Source organism: Ziziphus jujuba, chromosome 1 (assembly GCF_031755915.1).
Source record: "Ziziphus jujuba cultivar Dongzao chromosome 1, ASM3175591v1".
NCBI lineage: Eukaryota > Viridiplantae > Streptophyta > Magnoliopsida > Rosales > Rhamnaceae > Ziziphus > Ziziphus jujuba.
Genome location: NC_083379.1, coordinates 10,044,036 through 10,060,959, shown reverse-complemented (window position 1 = coordinate 10,060,959; position 16,924 = coordinate 10,044,036). Strand labels below are relative to the sequence as shown.

The window sequence follows — 16,924 nt, the reverse complement described above, 5'->3', positions numbered from 1 at the left end:
TGTTTAGTTGCTTTATATTCAGCTTTTTGTTAAAAACATTATTGTATTAGGTAGCCAAAGAATGGCTTGTCTTTTAGCAGTATGATTACTGCAATGTTAGGTGAAAATTAGGTGGTTTACTATTTCTGTAAGCTTGTGTTTATATGTTTTGTCCATGAATGAATGTAGATAAGTTTTCACACCAAATCAAGCTCCTTTTTTCTTTCCTTTTCATTTTGCTGTGTTTTTTGTCTTAAAAATTCTACAAATGGTATTAGAGCTTTTATGATTTTAGAGGGGCTGTGAGTAAAATAGCAAAAATAAAATAAAATAAAATATAGAAACCTTTCTTCCTACCTTTCCTTCCTTTTTAAATGGCTTCAACTCATTTTTCTGGTTCATCACCTCTTATATTTTCTAGAAAAACTTATGCCATGTGGCCTATAAAGATGAAAGCTTATCTTCAAGTTTTTGACTTGTGGGTAGTTGTAGAGACTAATAGAGATCCTCCACCTTTGACAGCAAATCCCATTATTGCTCAAATAAAGCAACATAGCGGGAGGTTGCTAAAAAGTTTAAGGCTTTATTTACCTTACATGCTAGTGTTTCAGATGTGATGTTCACCAGAATTATAGCCTACACTAAAGCCAAAGAGGTCTGGGACAAGCTAAAAGAAGAGTTCTAGGGTAGTCCAAGAACAAGACAAATGCAAGTATTGAACCTAAGGAGGGAGTTCGAAACTTTGAGAATGAAATATTTAAAGTTGATGAAAGATTTCATTGACAGACTCATAAAGGCAGTAAACTAGATTAGAATTCTTGGAGAGGAGTTCAATAACAGACAAGTGGTGGAGAAAGTACTGGTTAGCTTATCGAAGAAGTTTGAAGCAAAGATCTCATCCTTGGAGAAGTCAAGAGATTTGAGTCAGATTTCTTTGTCAGAGCTGATAAATACTTTACAAGCAACTGAACCAAGAAGATCTATAAGACAAGAAAAGGCTTCAGAAAGTGCTAGAAAAAGCACTACAAAAAGGCAAGACTCCAGTAAACAATAACCAAATGAAGCAGCAAGGTGGAGGAAGTAATGACAAAGGAAGACATGGTGTTGTTAAAAGCAGAAAGGGTGAAAGAAATAAGTTTATGAAGTGCTCTCATTGTAAAAATGACAATCATTGTGAAAAATATTGCTGGTTTAGGCCTAATGTTCAATGTAGAACTTGCAAACAACTTGGACATGTTGAAAAAATTTTGCAAAAACAAAGGAGGACCAATACAATAAGCACACTAGGTACAAGTTGTTAATGAAGCACAACAAAATGAGGAAAGGATATTTGTTGCCACATGTTATGCAAAAAACGGCAGCAAAGAAGCTTGGTTGATGGATAGTGGCAGCACTCAACATATGACTTATGATGCTGATCTCTTCAAGAGCTTGGATAAAAGCTTTGTTTTCAAAGTCTAAATAGAAAATGGAGATTTTATTCAAGTTCAAGGCAAAAGAGATGTGGATGTGGAAACTGCAATAGGTACTAAACTCATTTCAAATGTGTTATATGTACCCAAAATTAATCAAAGCTTGTTAAGTGTGGGATAAATGCTTAAAAATGGATATTCTCTGAATTTTCAAGATAAGTCTTGCACAATATATGACCAATATGGAACTGAAATTCTAAATCTTGGAATGAAAGATAAAAGCTTTATAGTAGAGTGGAACAAGAAGGGAAACAACATTTTTTATACCAAATCTAGTGCTAAATACAAGTTGTGGCATAAAAGACTTGGTCATTTTAACTATGACTCCTTAAATCTAATGCATGAAAAGAAATTAGTAGAAAATATGCCTATTGTTAGCAAAAATTCGACAATGTGTGAAGTGTGTTAGCTTGGTAAGTAACAAAGGCTGTCATTTCCTTCGAAAGGTGCTTGGAGAGCCTTTGAAAAGCTTTAGTTAGTTCGTAGTAATGTATATGGACCTATAAGTGAGAATTCTACCAATGGTAGCAGATATTTTCTCATTTTCATAGACGATTTCTCTAGGATGTGTTGGGTGTACTTTCTGAAACAAAAATCTGAAGTTGCTGAGATATTCACTAGCTTTAAAGCCATGGTTGAAACTCAAACAAAGTGTAGCATCAAGGTGATAAGATCAGATAATGAGACTGAATATACATCTCAAAAGAAGCTGGAATTCAACATCGGCTGACTTTTCCCTATACTCCTCAGCAAAATGAGGTTAGTGAGAGGAAGAATAGGACTATTATGGAGATGTGTAGATGTTTATTTTTGAGAAGCAATTACCGAAGAAGTTTTGGGCTGAAGCAGGGAATACCTCAGTATATTTGCTACATAGACTACCAACAAAGCATTGGAGCTCAAAATTTCATATGAGGTGTGGTATGGAGTCAAGTATACTATGGAGCATTTCAAGATATTTGGGAGCTTTTGTTATACACATGTTCCTGAAATTAAAATAGACAAGTTGGATCAAAAAGCTGATGTGGAAATTTTTGTTGGTTATAACAACAACAAAAAAGGGTACAGAGTGTATCATTTGAAGATTAACAAGCTGATTGTTAGTGGGTGATGAAGCTGCTGTTTGGAATTGGGAAAAAAGTGAAGTTCAAGCCTCAGAAGAGAATTTTATCCAATAACATGATAAAATTCAGGAGGAGGCTGATTCAGACCATGAAAATGCTATTGGAATCCAAGATACAAGATCTTTGACTGATGTATATGAGAGATGCATCCTCGCATTGGATAATCCAATTACCTTCTATGATGCAAATTAGTTCGAACATGGAAAGAGGCCATGGAAATTGAAATCAACATGATGAACAAAAACAAGACTTAGGAATTGGTGAACAAACCTCAAGGCAAAAAGGCAATTGGAGTGAAGTGGGTCTTTAGAACCGAGCTCAATGTAGATGGTACAATAAAAAAGCATAAAGCAAGATTGGTAGTTAAGGGTTATGTTCAGCAACCAGGTATTGATTATGGAGATACATTTGCACCAGTTGCAAGGCATAAGACAATCAAATTTCTACTAGCTTTTGCTGCTCAAAAAGGTTGGAAAGTTTACCATTTAGATGTGAAATCTGCATTTCTAAATGGTTACTTGCAAGAACAAGTGTACATTGAACAATCAGAAAGCTTTGCTGTTGAAGGAAAGGAAGACAAAGTTTAGGGATATTAGTAGTTATAAACCCTGAACTTTATCGGGGTTGACATATTGCACCCTAAACTTTTTTTCCTGTCATTCTGCACCCCAAACTTCCTTTTTCCTTGCACCATTGATTCTTCTATCAAAAATGCTTAACGGAGTGACCATTCTTCTCATAAATATAGAAAACCACAAGTTAAAAAAAAAAAAAAAATCCATTTCGAATGCTGTAAACAGATAGAGGATTTAATTATTTTTCTGGGTTTTCGCTTACCAAGTTGAAGATCATATGGGTCTCTACAATCCAAACCACTTGGGGTACCACAGGGTAAAAAATCTCCTCTTTCAACTTGTTTCTGTTGCTGTTTTCTAGAAAATCAAAGAGAAAAAACAAAAACAAAAAAAAAATTAGCTTTTGCAACAAAAAAGTTTACTATTTTGCTGACAACATAAAAGAGAAAAACAAATCAAAAGCTTTTAGAATTTTCCTGTACTTGTCTTGGACTTTGCCTTTCTCTTTGTAAGGCTTAATGAGAACTCTAGCATCACAAACGAAATGAGGGTTTCTTTTAGCCAGGATAAGCTTCACGGTTTCTGGGTAGACAAAAGTCACAAATCCAAACATTCTCTTTTGCTGGTATGGGATTCTCATATCTTGAACTGGTCCATAAATGCTTCAATTGAAAAAAAAAAAAAATCAGCATATTGAATAATAATCCATTGAAGCAAAAAAGAAAACAGAACTCACAAATCCATTTTAAGATAATAGAACCTGAAATAATTTAAAACATCTTCCTCTCTAAACCATTCATCGAAAAATCATTCCTTTCAAGGCAAGATCTTCCAAACTTGTGCAAATCATCAGCACCCATCATCAAAGCTGCCGCAGCTCTGCACATAAAACAAAAATAAAATAAAAAATCAATAATGTCAAGCAAAACTTTAAATTGAATGCTGAGTAAAAAGAGTTAATTTTTACCTTTGAGTTTCACTTTGTTGTTGTTGAAGAAGGAAATTCATGCACTTTGCTGAATAGGGAAAAGAACTAGGATAGTAAAATCCATATATGAGGAGACTGGTTTTTGATCCCTAATCACACACACAAGAGGCAGTGATGAGGATAGTAAAATGACATGATCTATCATCGCTTGATGATCACGTGCACAGCACGTGGTCATTTCGTTAAGCATTTTTTACAGAAAAATCAACGGTGTAAGGGAAAAGGAAGTTTAAGGTGCAATGTATCAACCCCAATAAAGTTCAGAGTGCATAGCTGCCAATATCCCCAAAGTTTATAAGCTGCATAAGGCTCTTTATGACTTGAAACAAGCTCCTAGAGCTTGGTATAGCAGAATTGACTCACATACTGTGGAAAAGGGATTTAAAAGGAGTGACAATGAGCCTACCTTGTACGAGAAGTCAGGTTCAAATGATGAAAAATTAATTGTTTCTCTATATGTTGATGACTTGTTTTTTACAGAAGGAGATTCACAAAGTGTGTTGGAGTTCAAATCTAAAATGCAAAAGGTGTTTGAAATATCAGATTTAGGAGTGAGGAACTACTTTCTTGGTATGGAGATATATCAATCTAGTCCTGGCATTTTCTTATCTCAAAAGAAGTATGCTGTGGAACTACTCAAAAAGTTTGACATGGAGAAGTGTAATCCAGCTGATACTCCAATAGTTTACAATCAGAAATTTGAATTCGAAGATGGTGCTACCAAGATTGAAGATTCGGATTATAGAAACCTTATTGGGAGTTTGCTGTATTTATGTGCATCCAGACCCAACATTATGTTTTCTGTTAGTTTTCTTTATAGATTTATGCATACTCCATCACATATTCACTATTCTATAGCTAAAAGAGTGCTAAAGTACATTAAAGGTACTATAGACTATGGTGTTTAGTTTTTGAAGCTAAAAGAAGGCAAGTTGATAGGCTATGTTGATAGTGATTGGGCTGGTAGCATGGAAGAACCAAAAAGTATGTCAGGATACTTTTTTTTTTTTTTTTTTGTTTCAGGTCCATTTTCATGGAGTTCACAAAAACAAAATTTAGTTGCTCATTCCACAACTGAAGGTGAATACATTACTGCTGCAGCTGCTTCGAATCAAGCTTTATAGCTAAGGAAGTTGTTTGCGGATTTGATGGAAAAGCAAGAAGAAGCTACCATTATATACTGTGACAACAAGTTTACAATTTCCATTGCAAAAAATCCAGGTTAACATCGAAGAACAAAGCATATTCCAGTCAAATATCATGCTGTAAAGGAAGCTAAAAGAAATGGTGAAGTAAAGCTGGTTCATTACAGGTCTAAGGTCCAGCTTGCTGATATTTTAACAAAATCTTTGCCAAGAAACAAGTTTCAAACATTAAGAAATGATCTTAGTGTTTCCAGCCAAAAGTGCCAAGGAGGAATGTTAGTGTAATGACACTTTTGTTACTGTCATTAGTTGCTTTTTGATGTTTGGTTGTTTTACATTCAGCTTTTTGTTAAAAATATTGTTGTATTAGGTAGCCAAAGAATGGCTTGTCTTTTGGCAGTATGATTACTGCAATGTTAGGTGAAAATTAGGTGGTTTACTGTTTCTATAAGCTTGCGTTTATATGTTTTGTCCATAAATGAATGCATATAAGTTTTTACACCAGTTAAAGCTCCTTTTTTCTTTCCTTTTCGTTTTGCTGTATTTTTTGTATTAAAAATCCTACAATAAGCATTGCCTTTTCTCCATTTGGTGAATTCTGGAGGCAAATTCGAAAAGTTTACATTTCAGAGCTCCTAAGCATCAGGAAGGTCCAATTTTTCTCTTCTAGCCAAGAAGATGAAGTTTTGAACCTTATCGAGGCAATTCGATCATCTGCAACAGGGCTAATCAATTTGACTGGAAAGCTTTTCTCCTTGACAAGTTCAATTACATGTAGAACAGCATTCGGTAACAAAGGCCAAGACTTAGAAGCATTTATATCATTGGCCAAGGAAGGAATAGCATTGTCAGGAGGCTTCAATCTGGCAAATTTGTTTCCGTCAAACAAATTTCTTCAAGTGACAAGCCGGATGAGAGCTAAACTAGAGAAGATCCACTCCAAGGCCAACCAGATTCTGGAATACATCATCCTTGAACACAAATAGAAGTAGACGATCATGGCAAAAGATGATGGAGAGGAAAATCTTCTAGATGTTCTGCTCCAACTTTAACAAAGTGGCAGCCTTCAAGTTCCTATCACAACCAACAATATAAAAGCAGTGATTTGGGTTCCTATGAATTTCTGCTATGCTATAAATAATCTAATTTGTGTGTGTGTGTGTGTGTTTCTGATTAATAAAAATTATATATGCAGGACATTTTTAATGCTGGAACTGATACATCATCAATAACAATGGAGTGGGCAATGGCAGAAATGATGAGAAACCCACAAGTGATGGAGAAAGCACGAGCTGAGGTAAGAAAACTCTGCAGCCAAAGAAGAAAAAAAACACTACTAATCCTTTGAGAAAGATATTCAGAAACTAAGATATTTGAAATGTGTGATCAAAGAAACTCCAAGGCTGTACCCTCCAGCTCCATTGTTGCTCCCTAGAGAATGCAGAGAGGCTTGCAAAATTGATGGTTACGAAATCCCACTCAAAACCAAAGTCAATGTAAATGGATGGGCAATTGGAAGAGATGCAAAGTATTGGGATGATGCAGCGAGCTTCATACCAGAAAGGTTGGATGGAAGCTCCATTGATTATAAGGGGACAGACTTTGAGTATATTCCTTTTGGGGCAGGGAGAAGGATATGTCCTGGAATTGCATTTGGTATGGGCAATGTTGAGCTTCCTCTTGCTAATCTACACTACCACTTCAACTGGCAACTGTCCAGTGGGATGAAACCAGAGAATGTGGATATGAATGAAGCTTTTGGAGCAAATGTTGGAAGGAAAAACAATTTGTATTTGATGGCCAACCCCCTTTTAATCTTTTCTAGTCATGTTACATATACAACTACATCAACGTCCTCGTTGTTCAATTGCAGCCCAATTTAATTTGAAAACAAAATAAAAAAACCTGTGCAAGATCAAACCCAGCAAAATTTAAACTGACTAAGATGTTTTAAGATTTTTTCTTTTTTTCTTTTTTTTTTTGGGGGGGCACTTTTTTTTGCTGCTGGAAGTAAGAAATATAACAATTGCTGAAAGAACTAAACCATTTTTTTTCAATTTGTGTGGTAGTGAATGGATTCATATATTTCACAGTTTTTTGTTGATTAAAGTAATAATATATATTGAGATATATATGGCTGAAGAATGTGGGCCAAGTATCAGATATGTCAATCACTAGGAGATTGTGTTTTGACTCATGTATAAATTAATCTACTTCGCCACATAAAAAATCGTCACCTCAAACGCCACGTGGAGGTTGGTGCCGGTTTCTTTAATTCTTCTTCTTCCACGACGGAGTAGCTTTTCGTCATTTATAATTGATAAATCAAATTTCAAGTAAAAATAATCAGATAATATTTAAACTTCAAAGGAACGTCTTCTAGATCTTTTGTTGACTCCAAAAAAACAGGCACTGACTATCAATGAAACCGTGCCACAACATTGTTTAGATTGACATTTGAGGCCAATTGCTGGCGTTGGATAGACTGGTTTGAATTTTAATCAGTGCTCCCAGAATTAATAATGATTCTACATCTATCCAACTATATTTCATGTATTTATTGTATTAATTATTATAAATGTGATAATAGTCTCGTAATTTAAACTATAATATTCCTCCATAACAGCATTTATATACGTGCCAAAAACCTTGGTCAGAAACACCAACTTAAAAGAGTTTTGTTTTTCCTTATAGTAGCCTACCTATCTATGGAGCTCCAATATTCATTATCCCTCACCATTTTCCTCATCTTCTCCTTGTTTTGGTTGCTAAAACAAAGCAGGTCTTCCACTAAACTTCCTCCGGGTCCATGGAAGTTACCTGTTATAGGGAATTTACACAACCTGGTAGGCTCACTACCTCACCTTGCTCTTCGAGAACTAGCAAAGAAACACGGACCTTTCATGCACCTAAAATTAGGCCAAGTGTCTCAAGTCATTATATCATCCCCAAGGATGGCCATAGAGATCATGAAAACCCATGACCTATGCTTCGCACATAGGCCTCAACTTATTGCCACTGAAGTCATCACTTATGGAGGCTCAGATATTGCCTTTGCTCCACATGGAGATTACTGGAGGCAGATGAGAAAATTTTGCGTTATAGAGCTCCTAAGCATTAAGAGGGTCCAATCTTTCTCTTCTATTCGAGAAGACGAGGTTTGGAATCTTATTCAATCTATTCGCAATTCTGCAGGACCAATCGATTTTGCTGGAAAGATTTCCTCCTTAACCAGTTCCATAACATGCAGAGCAGCATTTGGTAACAAACGCCAAGACCAAGGTGAATTTGTATCATTGTTAGAGGAAGGAAGAACATTAGGTGGGGGATTTGATTTGGCTGACTTGTTTCCTTCATATAAATTTCTTCGAATGATAAGGTGGAGTACAACTAATAAGCTAAAGAAGGTTTTCCGCAAGGTCGATCAGATTCTGGAGAATATCATCCATGAACACAAACAGAAGCAGATGACAGAAAAAAATGGTGAGGATAAAAGTCTGCCGCGGGAGGAAGATCTGGTTGATATTCTGCTACGACTACAGCAAAGTGGAAGCCTTGAATTTCCAATGACAACAGACAACCTGAAAGCCGTGATTTTGGTTTGTATCTATTTTCTGCATACATGCTCTAAATCTAGCTCACTTGCACAAACCTATATGTTAATTTTATTGACAAACCTCAAAACAATTGTAAATATATATATGTGCAGGACGTTTTCGGTGCTGGAACTGATACTTCATCAGCGACTGTTGTGTGGGCAATGTCAGAAATGATGAAAAACCCCAAAGTGATAGAGACAGCACAAGCTGAGGTAAGAAAACTCTGCCATGGAAATAAAGGACTACTCCATGAGAAAGATATTCAGAGATTGAGCTACTTGAAGTTGGTGATCAAAGAAACTCTAAGGCTACATCCTCCTGTTCCATTGTTACTTCTAGAGAATGCAGGGAGGCTTGCAAAATTAATGGCTATGAAATCCCATTAAAAACAAGAGTCATCGTGAATGCATGGGCGATTGGAAGAGATCCAGAGTATTGGGATGATGCTGAGAACTTCAAACCGGAAAGATTTGATGGAAGCTCCATTGATTATAAGGGGACGTACTATGAATTTATTCCTTTTGGAGCAGGAAGAAGAATGTGTCCTGGGATAGCATTTGGGATGGCAAATGTTGACCTTCCTCTTGCTAATCTACTCTACCACTTCAACTGGCAACTCCCTAATGGGATAAAACCAGAGGACCTGGACATGACTGAAGTATTTGGATCTGTTTCTGCAAGGAAAAACAATTTGTATTTGATCGCACCCCTTTTACTCCTCAACTATCGTGAATACGGACCAGAAAAGCACGTGCATCGGTGGTATCAGCTCATCTGGTATCACTTCCAATGTATTGCTTATACGTATTAAAAATGAATTTCACTAGTGATTTTCATTATCATTTAAAATATTAAATATTAAAATATTAAATATAGAAAAAAAATATATAAATAATAATAGTAGATTTTTTTTTAATACGTATAAGCAATACATTAGAAATGGTACCAGATAAGCTGTACCATGATGCACTGAAATTTTTCTCGAAAAGCACACAGATGTTCACTATAAGCTGGAAGATAGATTTCATAACTATCACACACACACACACACACTCTCTCTCTCTCTCTCTCTCTCTCTCTCTCTCTCTCTCTCTCTCTCTCTCTCTCTCTCTCTATATATATATATATATATATATATATATATGTTTGTGTGTGATAAAGAAAATTGAAATGGATCAGTAATAATGTAATGTGATAGCAACTAGCTAGAGCGCTGCTTTCTATGGAGCCACCAATGAAAATTTTTTGTTTTTGTTTTTACTTATTCCGTGTCTATTTTTATTTCTGAACAGTACTTGGAAGAAAACTCTCAAAGACAAATTTTATTCATAATCTTTTACATCATAAAAAAATAAAAATAAAAATAAATAGAAAAAAATTATTATAATATATACCTTAATAATTCTCTAGTTATGGATGTTTTAACTTTAATAAATAAAGAATGATTAATATTGTTATATCCTATCTAGGATTTAATATTTGAATTTAATTTAATAATTATTTCATTGTTAAAAAAATATTAATCATTATTTCATCTAATAGTTAAGTTTTTATCATATAAACATTCTTAATTTAATTAAATTAAGGACTTTACTCTTATACCAAACAGTAACTCCATACTAATTTGCACGCGAGCCGTGTGAATTTGTGATTTAATGAATAAATCGTTTTTTATTATTTTTTACTTGTTGACAAGAATATTAAAAAGTATAGGAAAGTTTGACGATTATGATGTCCCAAGCTATAGTATAGTAAAGTTGATTCAACTATATAAACTATTAAAATAAAAAATTTATGTTTTATCCTCCGAAGTACTCTTCCAAAATTCTGTCATTTTGAAATTGAAACAATATTTATTAATAGAAATATTATTACGGCAATGCAAAGAACAGCCATATAAATACAACAAAGTTCAATTTAATAGAAGATCAAACAAAAACTTGGACTATAAGTAAGTTATTGTATTCTTAATTTGCGGCTGCAACTTAGAACTAAATTTTGGACATTAACACCCTAAACCATTTTGCATAGTTTTTTTTTTTTTTCTTTTTTTGGGGGGTGAATAAAACCCTTGTGCATAACTGTATGTGTGTGTGAATAATCCATTGTGTTGTGCTGTGCTAATGCTAAACGCAACTTCATCGCCCAACATTATTCAGATTCTAAGCAATAACATGTTTGTGTTTTATTTTTTCTGCCTCTTTTTTAACTCTTTGAACCTAAAATATAATATACTAACTCTCTTATACATTTTATTACCAAAGAAAAAAACACAATTATGTCCTAAGTTCGATCAGGTATTTGATTAATAAGTGTGGAAACCCATGAGAGCCAACACCTAAACCTTGGATTCTAATTAAGAGAAGTTTCGACAATAATCCTATGCATCCAATTAGGCTTTAATTCATTACACCAAAATAATTATTTAAAAAAAAAAAAAAAGGCTTTAATTCAGCTCAATTTACAATCAGATAATCTACATCAATAATAAATCACAGCAGTCTTACTTATGGAAAGATTGACTCGTATCCATTTTTGCCTTTTAGCAAGATGGTTATTATTGGTTTTAAGCTTAATTCTTAGAATGGAAAGAGCCTCTGCCTCCCTAGGGAATTAATGTTTTTCCGTGCCGCATTGCTGGCATTTGACGTAATTAGAACAATAATTGAAGGGCCAATTAGTAAATTTAGGTCCATCAAAACATACCCCAGCAGGCGCGCATTACGCGAAAATTTGAATTCAGACAGAGCGCCAACACAGCAGAAGACAGTGCCACGTGTCCCTCAAATCACCCATTCACTTTACGAACTCAAAAAACTGAAACTTTTTTATCCCAAAAAACAAACAATCAGAAACTCAGAGCTGTTTTATCACCTCAGGCTTTCTGCTTCTTTTTCTTCTTCTTCTTCTTCTTGCTCCAAACAAAACCCTAGAAACCTCAATTTCCTAACCAAAAAAAAAAAAAAAACATTTTTATTGTTATTATTATTTATTTATTTATTATTGGGTTTTCAAGAAGCAATGGCCTCAGTTATGAAGCCGTCGTCGCGCTACAGTTCCTACGATTCTCGCTCCTCAACATCCTCTCACTTCTCCGACCCATCTTCTTCTTTGGAGTTCAAGCTCAAATCCAATATCTCCTCCGGCCACACTTCCTCCTCCTCCGGTGCCCTCGTCAAATCCAAGCCCTCCGATCTCTCCAAGCCCAAATCCAAGCCATCCGATCCCAACTTCACCACCATGGTCAAGAAGTTCATGGAGAAGAGGTCTACTATGTCTTCAAAAACCAAAGTGGATCATCATCGGGCCGGTTTGGTCATTCCGTCCGATTTAATCGCCGAGGACTTGAAGAAGACTGCGAGGAAGGGGAACAATTTCGGAACTTTGCATAGAAAACTGTTCGGGAAAGGAACGCCGTCGTCGGAGAAGGAGAAGGGGAAGAAGGAACTGAAGGCTTTGACAGAGGTGAAAGGGAACACGAGGACACTGGCTATGGTTTTGAGGAGTGAGAGGGAGCTTTTGAGTCAGACTAAGGAACAGGAATTGGAGATCGCTGACCTCAAGTTGATGCTTGAGGACAAGAACAGAGAGGTCAGTAAAATCACTCTCCAATTTCTCTGTCACTTTCTTTTCTGGGATTTTTTTTTTATTTTTAAAGCTCAAGTTTCAATTTTGAATAGTTAAAACATTCTGCATTCTAGTATTCATTTAGTACAAGTTCATAATAAATGCAAGACTTTTACACTTCCATGGAAAGTTCAAATTAAATTCCCTGAGGTGTGTCTAAAACCATATTGTGAAAATATAAGAAGAATAAAAGGAAAGAAAACAAAAAAATTATGGAGAATTCGTTTCTCAATGGACCGATTTGTTGATTGGAAAGTATAGGTGGAGAAATTGAAGGATTTGTGCTTGAAGCAAAGGGAGGAAATCAAGGCATTGAAGAATGCAGTATTATTCCCTGATGTTATGAATCCTGAGCTTCAAGATGTATTGGAGAAGCAGAGCTCAGAGCTGAAGCAAGCTAAACAGTTGATCCCAACACTTCAAAGGCAGGTCACTTCTCTCACTGGTCAGCTACAATCCCTAGCTGAGGATCTTGCTGAGGTATATATAACTCATATTCCTATATTAGCTAATCATTATTTATGTATATCAAGAATATAATGTAATGCAAATTGTAATATGTATTTTTCTTATGCAATTCAAAACGAAACGAGGGCTGAATTGGGTCTTCTTTTTCGGTAACAAATTACAAAAAGAAAAGGGAAATTATTGTTTACATTGCTGACATTTTACTGGACTGAGCAGGTGAAGGCTGATAAATATTCAGCAAGGGCTCGTTTTCAACACCACGACAGTTCTCCAAGAACACCAACATATAATCGGGAAGGGGCATCAGATTCTTTGGTAAGCATGCCATGAAAGAAAAAGGCAACGGCTTTCTAGTTATCATCATTTCACCATCCTAGATATTAGGACCTCGCTTTTACCTTTGTCTAATACTGATTGTACAAATTAAAAAGGAAATTTATTCGATTATCTCAGGAGTATAGCTCTGGTGATCCAACCAGCCCCAGAAGTCCAGATGACATGTTTCTCAAGGATTTAAATCCTTGTTTGACACCCTATTTTGCTAAAAGAAGATCCAAGGTATGTTTTATCATGCTTGACATCCTGTTTAACTGTAACACAGTGCTTCATATAAGGTTGTTTTATCATGCTTGCCTCTTTTGATCACTTTATCCAAAGTAAGACAATCAAGATTGTTTAATTGAGATTTTGACGCATTACAGGAATTCCACGCAATGGGATATGCTGATTCTCCAGATGATAAAAACTTATCAGAAATCGAAATGGAGTTTGGATTTAACTCTTCAAGGAAGTTGTCCAAAAGTTCTGATTGTTGCCAGCATCCTAAAACGGAAACTACAATGCCCAGAGCAGCTCGAAGATCAGACGAAACAAAATGCATATATGGAAAACAAATGCACCATAAACTTTATTGACTCATTTCTCTCACCTTCTCATTTGTGAATCATATGTATTTCTCCTCTCTTTCTCTTCTGTTTCTTTTATTGTTATTATTATTACCTTTGTCAGGTTGTATGGACCATAATTCTGGTCAGGTTCAATATACTCTCATGCATAAGATAGGCCGACCAGAAATGTAAGGCTCTCGTCACAAGCATAAGAAATTACAAGTAGACAATATTGTACAAGTTGTCGATTTTGAGACGAGCCCTTTTAAGGTCCTCATGAGAAAAGCTTTGATTTGTATGGGCTGCATTATTACTTTTTGGCAGGAAGGTATTTTGTTTTTCTTGCCACTGTTTATTACGGTTCTGTATGACAAATGGCAAGGAAATTTGGAAATGTTATAGAAGCATTTGTGAACACTAGCCATATTGTTGGTTTTCCCTGTTCACCAAAACAAAAACATTTTTATGTTTCCCCTGTTTTACTTCGTGTTATAAGTACATCACGTATTCCAAACTATCATGTAAGTCAAATTCACTCTCTTAATGCAAGTTATATCCTCTCACCAAGGAGATTCACTTCTCTTATTGTTAATGCAAGTGAGATGTCATCTTCCCACCTAATATTTTGAACTCAGATGTCGAATTAAGACAATGATATATACTATGAAGACCTTTCAGATAGAGGCAGGAGATTTAGTTTATTCATTATTGAAAAAAAATAAAATAAAATCTTGTCTCAACTTCACTATTTAAGATGCCATTTCATACGTAAAAACACATAAGTTACATGACCTTTAGAATACATACAACTCCTTTTCCTCAAGCCATTCCACCGCTTGTAGCTGTTCTAATTATCTGAAACAAGGCTGCAAAACAAGGGTAGAGAGTCAAGTAATTCATAATCTTTTGCAGATTATTTCTAACAGCTGCAACCAGTTCAGTACAAGGACAAAAGTATAACCACCTAAAAAAATGTATTTATCGGTTTACCTCCGCAGAGAATCACTTGGAATGTCACTTTTTAACACAAGATAGATCAACATTATATCCATACCCTACTACAATAGCATTAAGTGACACTACCACAGGACATGCAGAGTGTGCCTGCCCCACGAAGACTTTTTTTGTTTTATTGAGTTTAGTGAGTACAAGACCTCATAACCCCACATAATTAAAAAGAACACCAAATAGTAGAATTCGCAGACAATTTATAGACTAGTAAAAAACAAATACATACATGCTTCAGAGAAGTCCATATCACAATATTACGAAGTAAAAGACACTCAGAATGATAGAAAAGTATACATTAATAAGACATTTGCTAAATAGAGAGTGCAGAAGTATAGAGCTCAAAGACATGGCAGAGGGTACATACATGATCCGATAACCACAAACACAAAAAATCCTAGTAGGATAGGCCCAACTGGGTAGTCATATCCTTTCTTTGCTGTGGTTTCAGGAACTGATCCCCTCTTCGTGATGTTCTTCTGAAACTTTGCAACTTTCTTTTCAGCTAGGCGCTTTGAGGTGGTCTGTCAAGTTCAAAGAAGAATAAATAGAAGTTCTTTTGCACCATCTTGGAAATAACAAATCACTCAAGTAAATTCACAATTCAATTATTTCCATCCCAATATAAAATGAAAATTCTGAAAGATATGATCTGATAAAGCTAAAAAGGTTTCCAGAAATATCAAATCTATTAGCAGAAGCAATTATCAAACAGCAGATGAACTGAGATACAATATAGTCTTCCTCCTTTTTCTGCTTTTTTTCAAGGTTAACTAGCAAATCAAGAGTTGCAATTCCCAAACAATGAGTTGGGCTTGTTTCCTACCAAAATATATTCCCCTTAAAATTCACAGGACCACATGGAGACTTTCGCAAACTATAAGACTCATATCTTTAAGGAACTTTGTAAAAGTAAAAAGTGAATTCTAACATAGAATAGCTTATAGTCAAGAGAAATTTTCACCACTTATTGCTACGTGAAAGTATAAATTCGTACACGAAAAAGGAAAAAGAAGCTTTTAGGCATCAAAAGGAGACACCGCGATGTTAAAAGATCAACTACATATTTCAATCAATAAAATTCATCATATATTGAGAGTTAATTTGCAATCCACTAAAGAAAGAGAGAGAAAAGAAATAGAAACATTAAATCTTCTGAATACCTAGAATATGCATTCTTCTACTTTTTTTTTTTTTTAATTATCATCAGTTAAACTAAGATCTTTGTATTTTTTTTTTTTTTTTTTCCCTCCGGATTCCTAACTACAATCATATGATTTGGAGCTTCAAGAAAAAATTTCCAGCAACCATGAAGTAAATTGGGTATGTTTCACAACCCATCCACACCTAACATGCAAGCTGATTTACTCATAATCTTGAAATTGCAAAAACAAAAAATAAATAAATAACAATTAAGGAATCAAAATTATATCTTTTTAGGAAAGAAATTCTGCGATACTAACAAGAACCCTAATCCCCAAAAAATATAGAAACAAAAAGATTTGTCAGTAAATTTTGCAGGTCACATGATAAAATTCAGAACAAGGTAGGTTAAATTGGAAAAGAGGAAAAGCATAATCGACAAAAGAAAATTAATAGGCAAAACAATTTTAAGAAGACGAAAAAACCGAGGCACAGAGAGATTACAGAGGCGTTTACCATTTTTGCTGGTTTTTAGTGATCGATGGAAGGAAAAAAAAACGTAAAGAAATGAAGTGGTTTTGAAACCAAAACTAACTACTTATATATACTTTTTTTTTCCTCCTAAAAAACTACGTGACCTAAATCCTATTAGGATTATCCTAATCCCAGGGTCTAAAACCAGCACGGTATTTGTGTATTAATTCTAAATTTCTAATTTTTAAAATGAATTCCGTACGCCACAATCAATAATAAATTAAAATTTTCGGACAAAAAATAAAAAATAAAAAAAATAAAAACACTCTACGCTACCCCACAAAGCCATCATCACCTGGAAATATGGGATATAAAATTAATGAAGAGCAATTTTCATTTTTATCTTTCGCTGTGGGATGCAAAGCAATTTTTAAA

The 16,924-nt window shown here is 34.8% G+C and overlaps 2 protein-coding genes and 2 pseudogenes across 2 annotated transcripts; 3 read left to right on the top strand and 1 right to left on the bottom strand.

Annotated features, from left to right (window-relative positions):
• Window positions 1-4,656: 4,656 nt before the first annotated feature.
• On the top strand, window positions 4,657-7,166 carry LOC107415167 (cytochrome P450 71D8-like; annotated as a pseudogene).
• An 825-nt stretch (window positions 7,167-7,991) lies between these two features.
• LOC107415186 (desmethyl-deoxy-podophyllotoxin synthase-like) lies at window positions 7,992-9,693 on the top strand (annotated as a pseudogene).
• Window positions 9,694-11,725: 2,032 nt separating this feature from the next.
• On the top strand, window positions 11,726-14,288 carry LOC107415489 (uncharacterized). Its single transcript, XM_016023831.4, has 5 exons — window positions 11,726-12,473; window positions 12,771-12,989; window positions 13,194-13,292; window positions 13,431-13,535; window positions 13,679-14,288. The coding sequence occupies exons 1-5, from the start codon at window positions 11,904-11,906 to the stop codon at window positions 13,889-13,891; spliced, it is 1,206 nt and encodes a 401-aa protein (XP_015879317.3). The 5' UTR covers window positions 11,726-11,903; the 3' UTR covers window positions 13,892-14,288.
• A 255-nt stretch (window positions 14,289-14,543) lies between these two features.
• On the bottom strand, window positions 14,544-16,693 carry LOC107415498 (uncharacterized). Its single transcript, XM_016023840.4, has 3 exons — window positions 16,532-16,693; window positions 15,240-15,396; window positions 14,544-14,730 (listed from the first exon to the last, which is right to left on the bottom strand). The coding sequence occupies exons 1-3, from the start codon at window positions 16,532-16,534 to the stop codon at window positions 14,684-14,686; spliced, it is 207 nt and encodes a 68-aa protein (XP_015879326.1). The 5' UTR covers window positions 16,535-16,693; the 3' UTR covers window positions 14,544-14,683.
• Window positions 16,694-16,924: the final 231 nt, after the last annotated feature.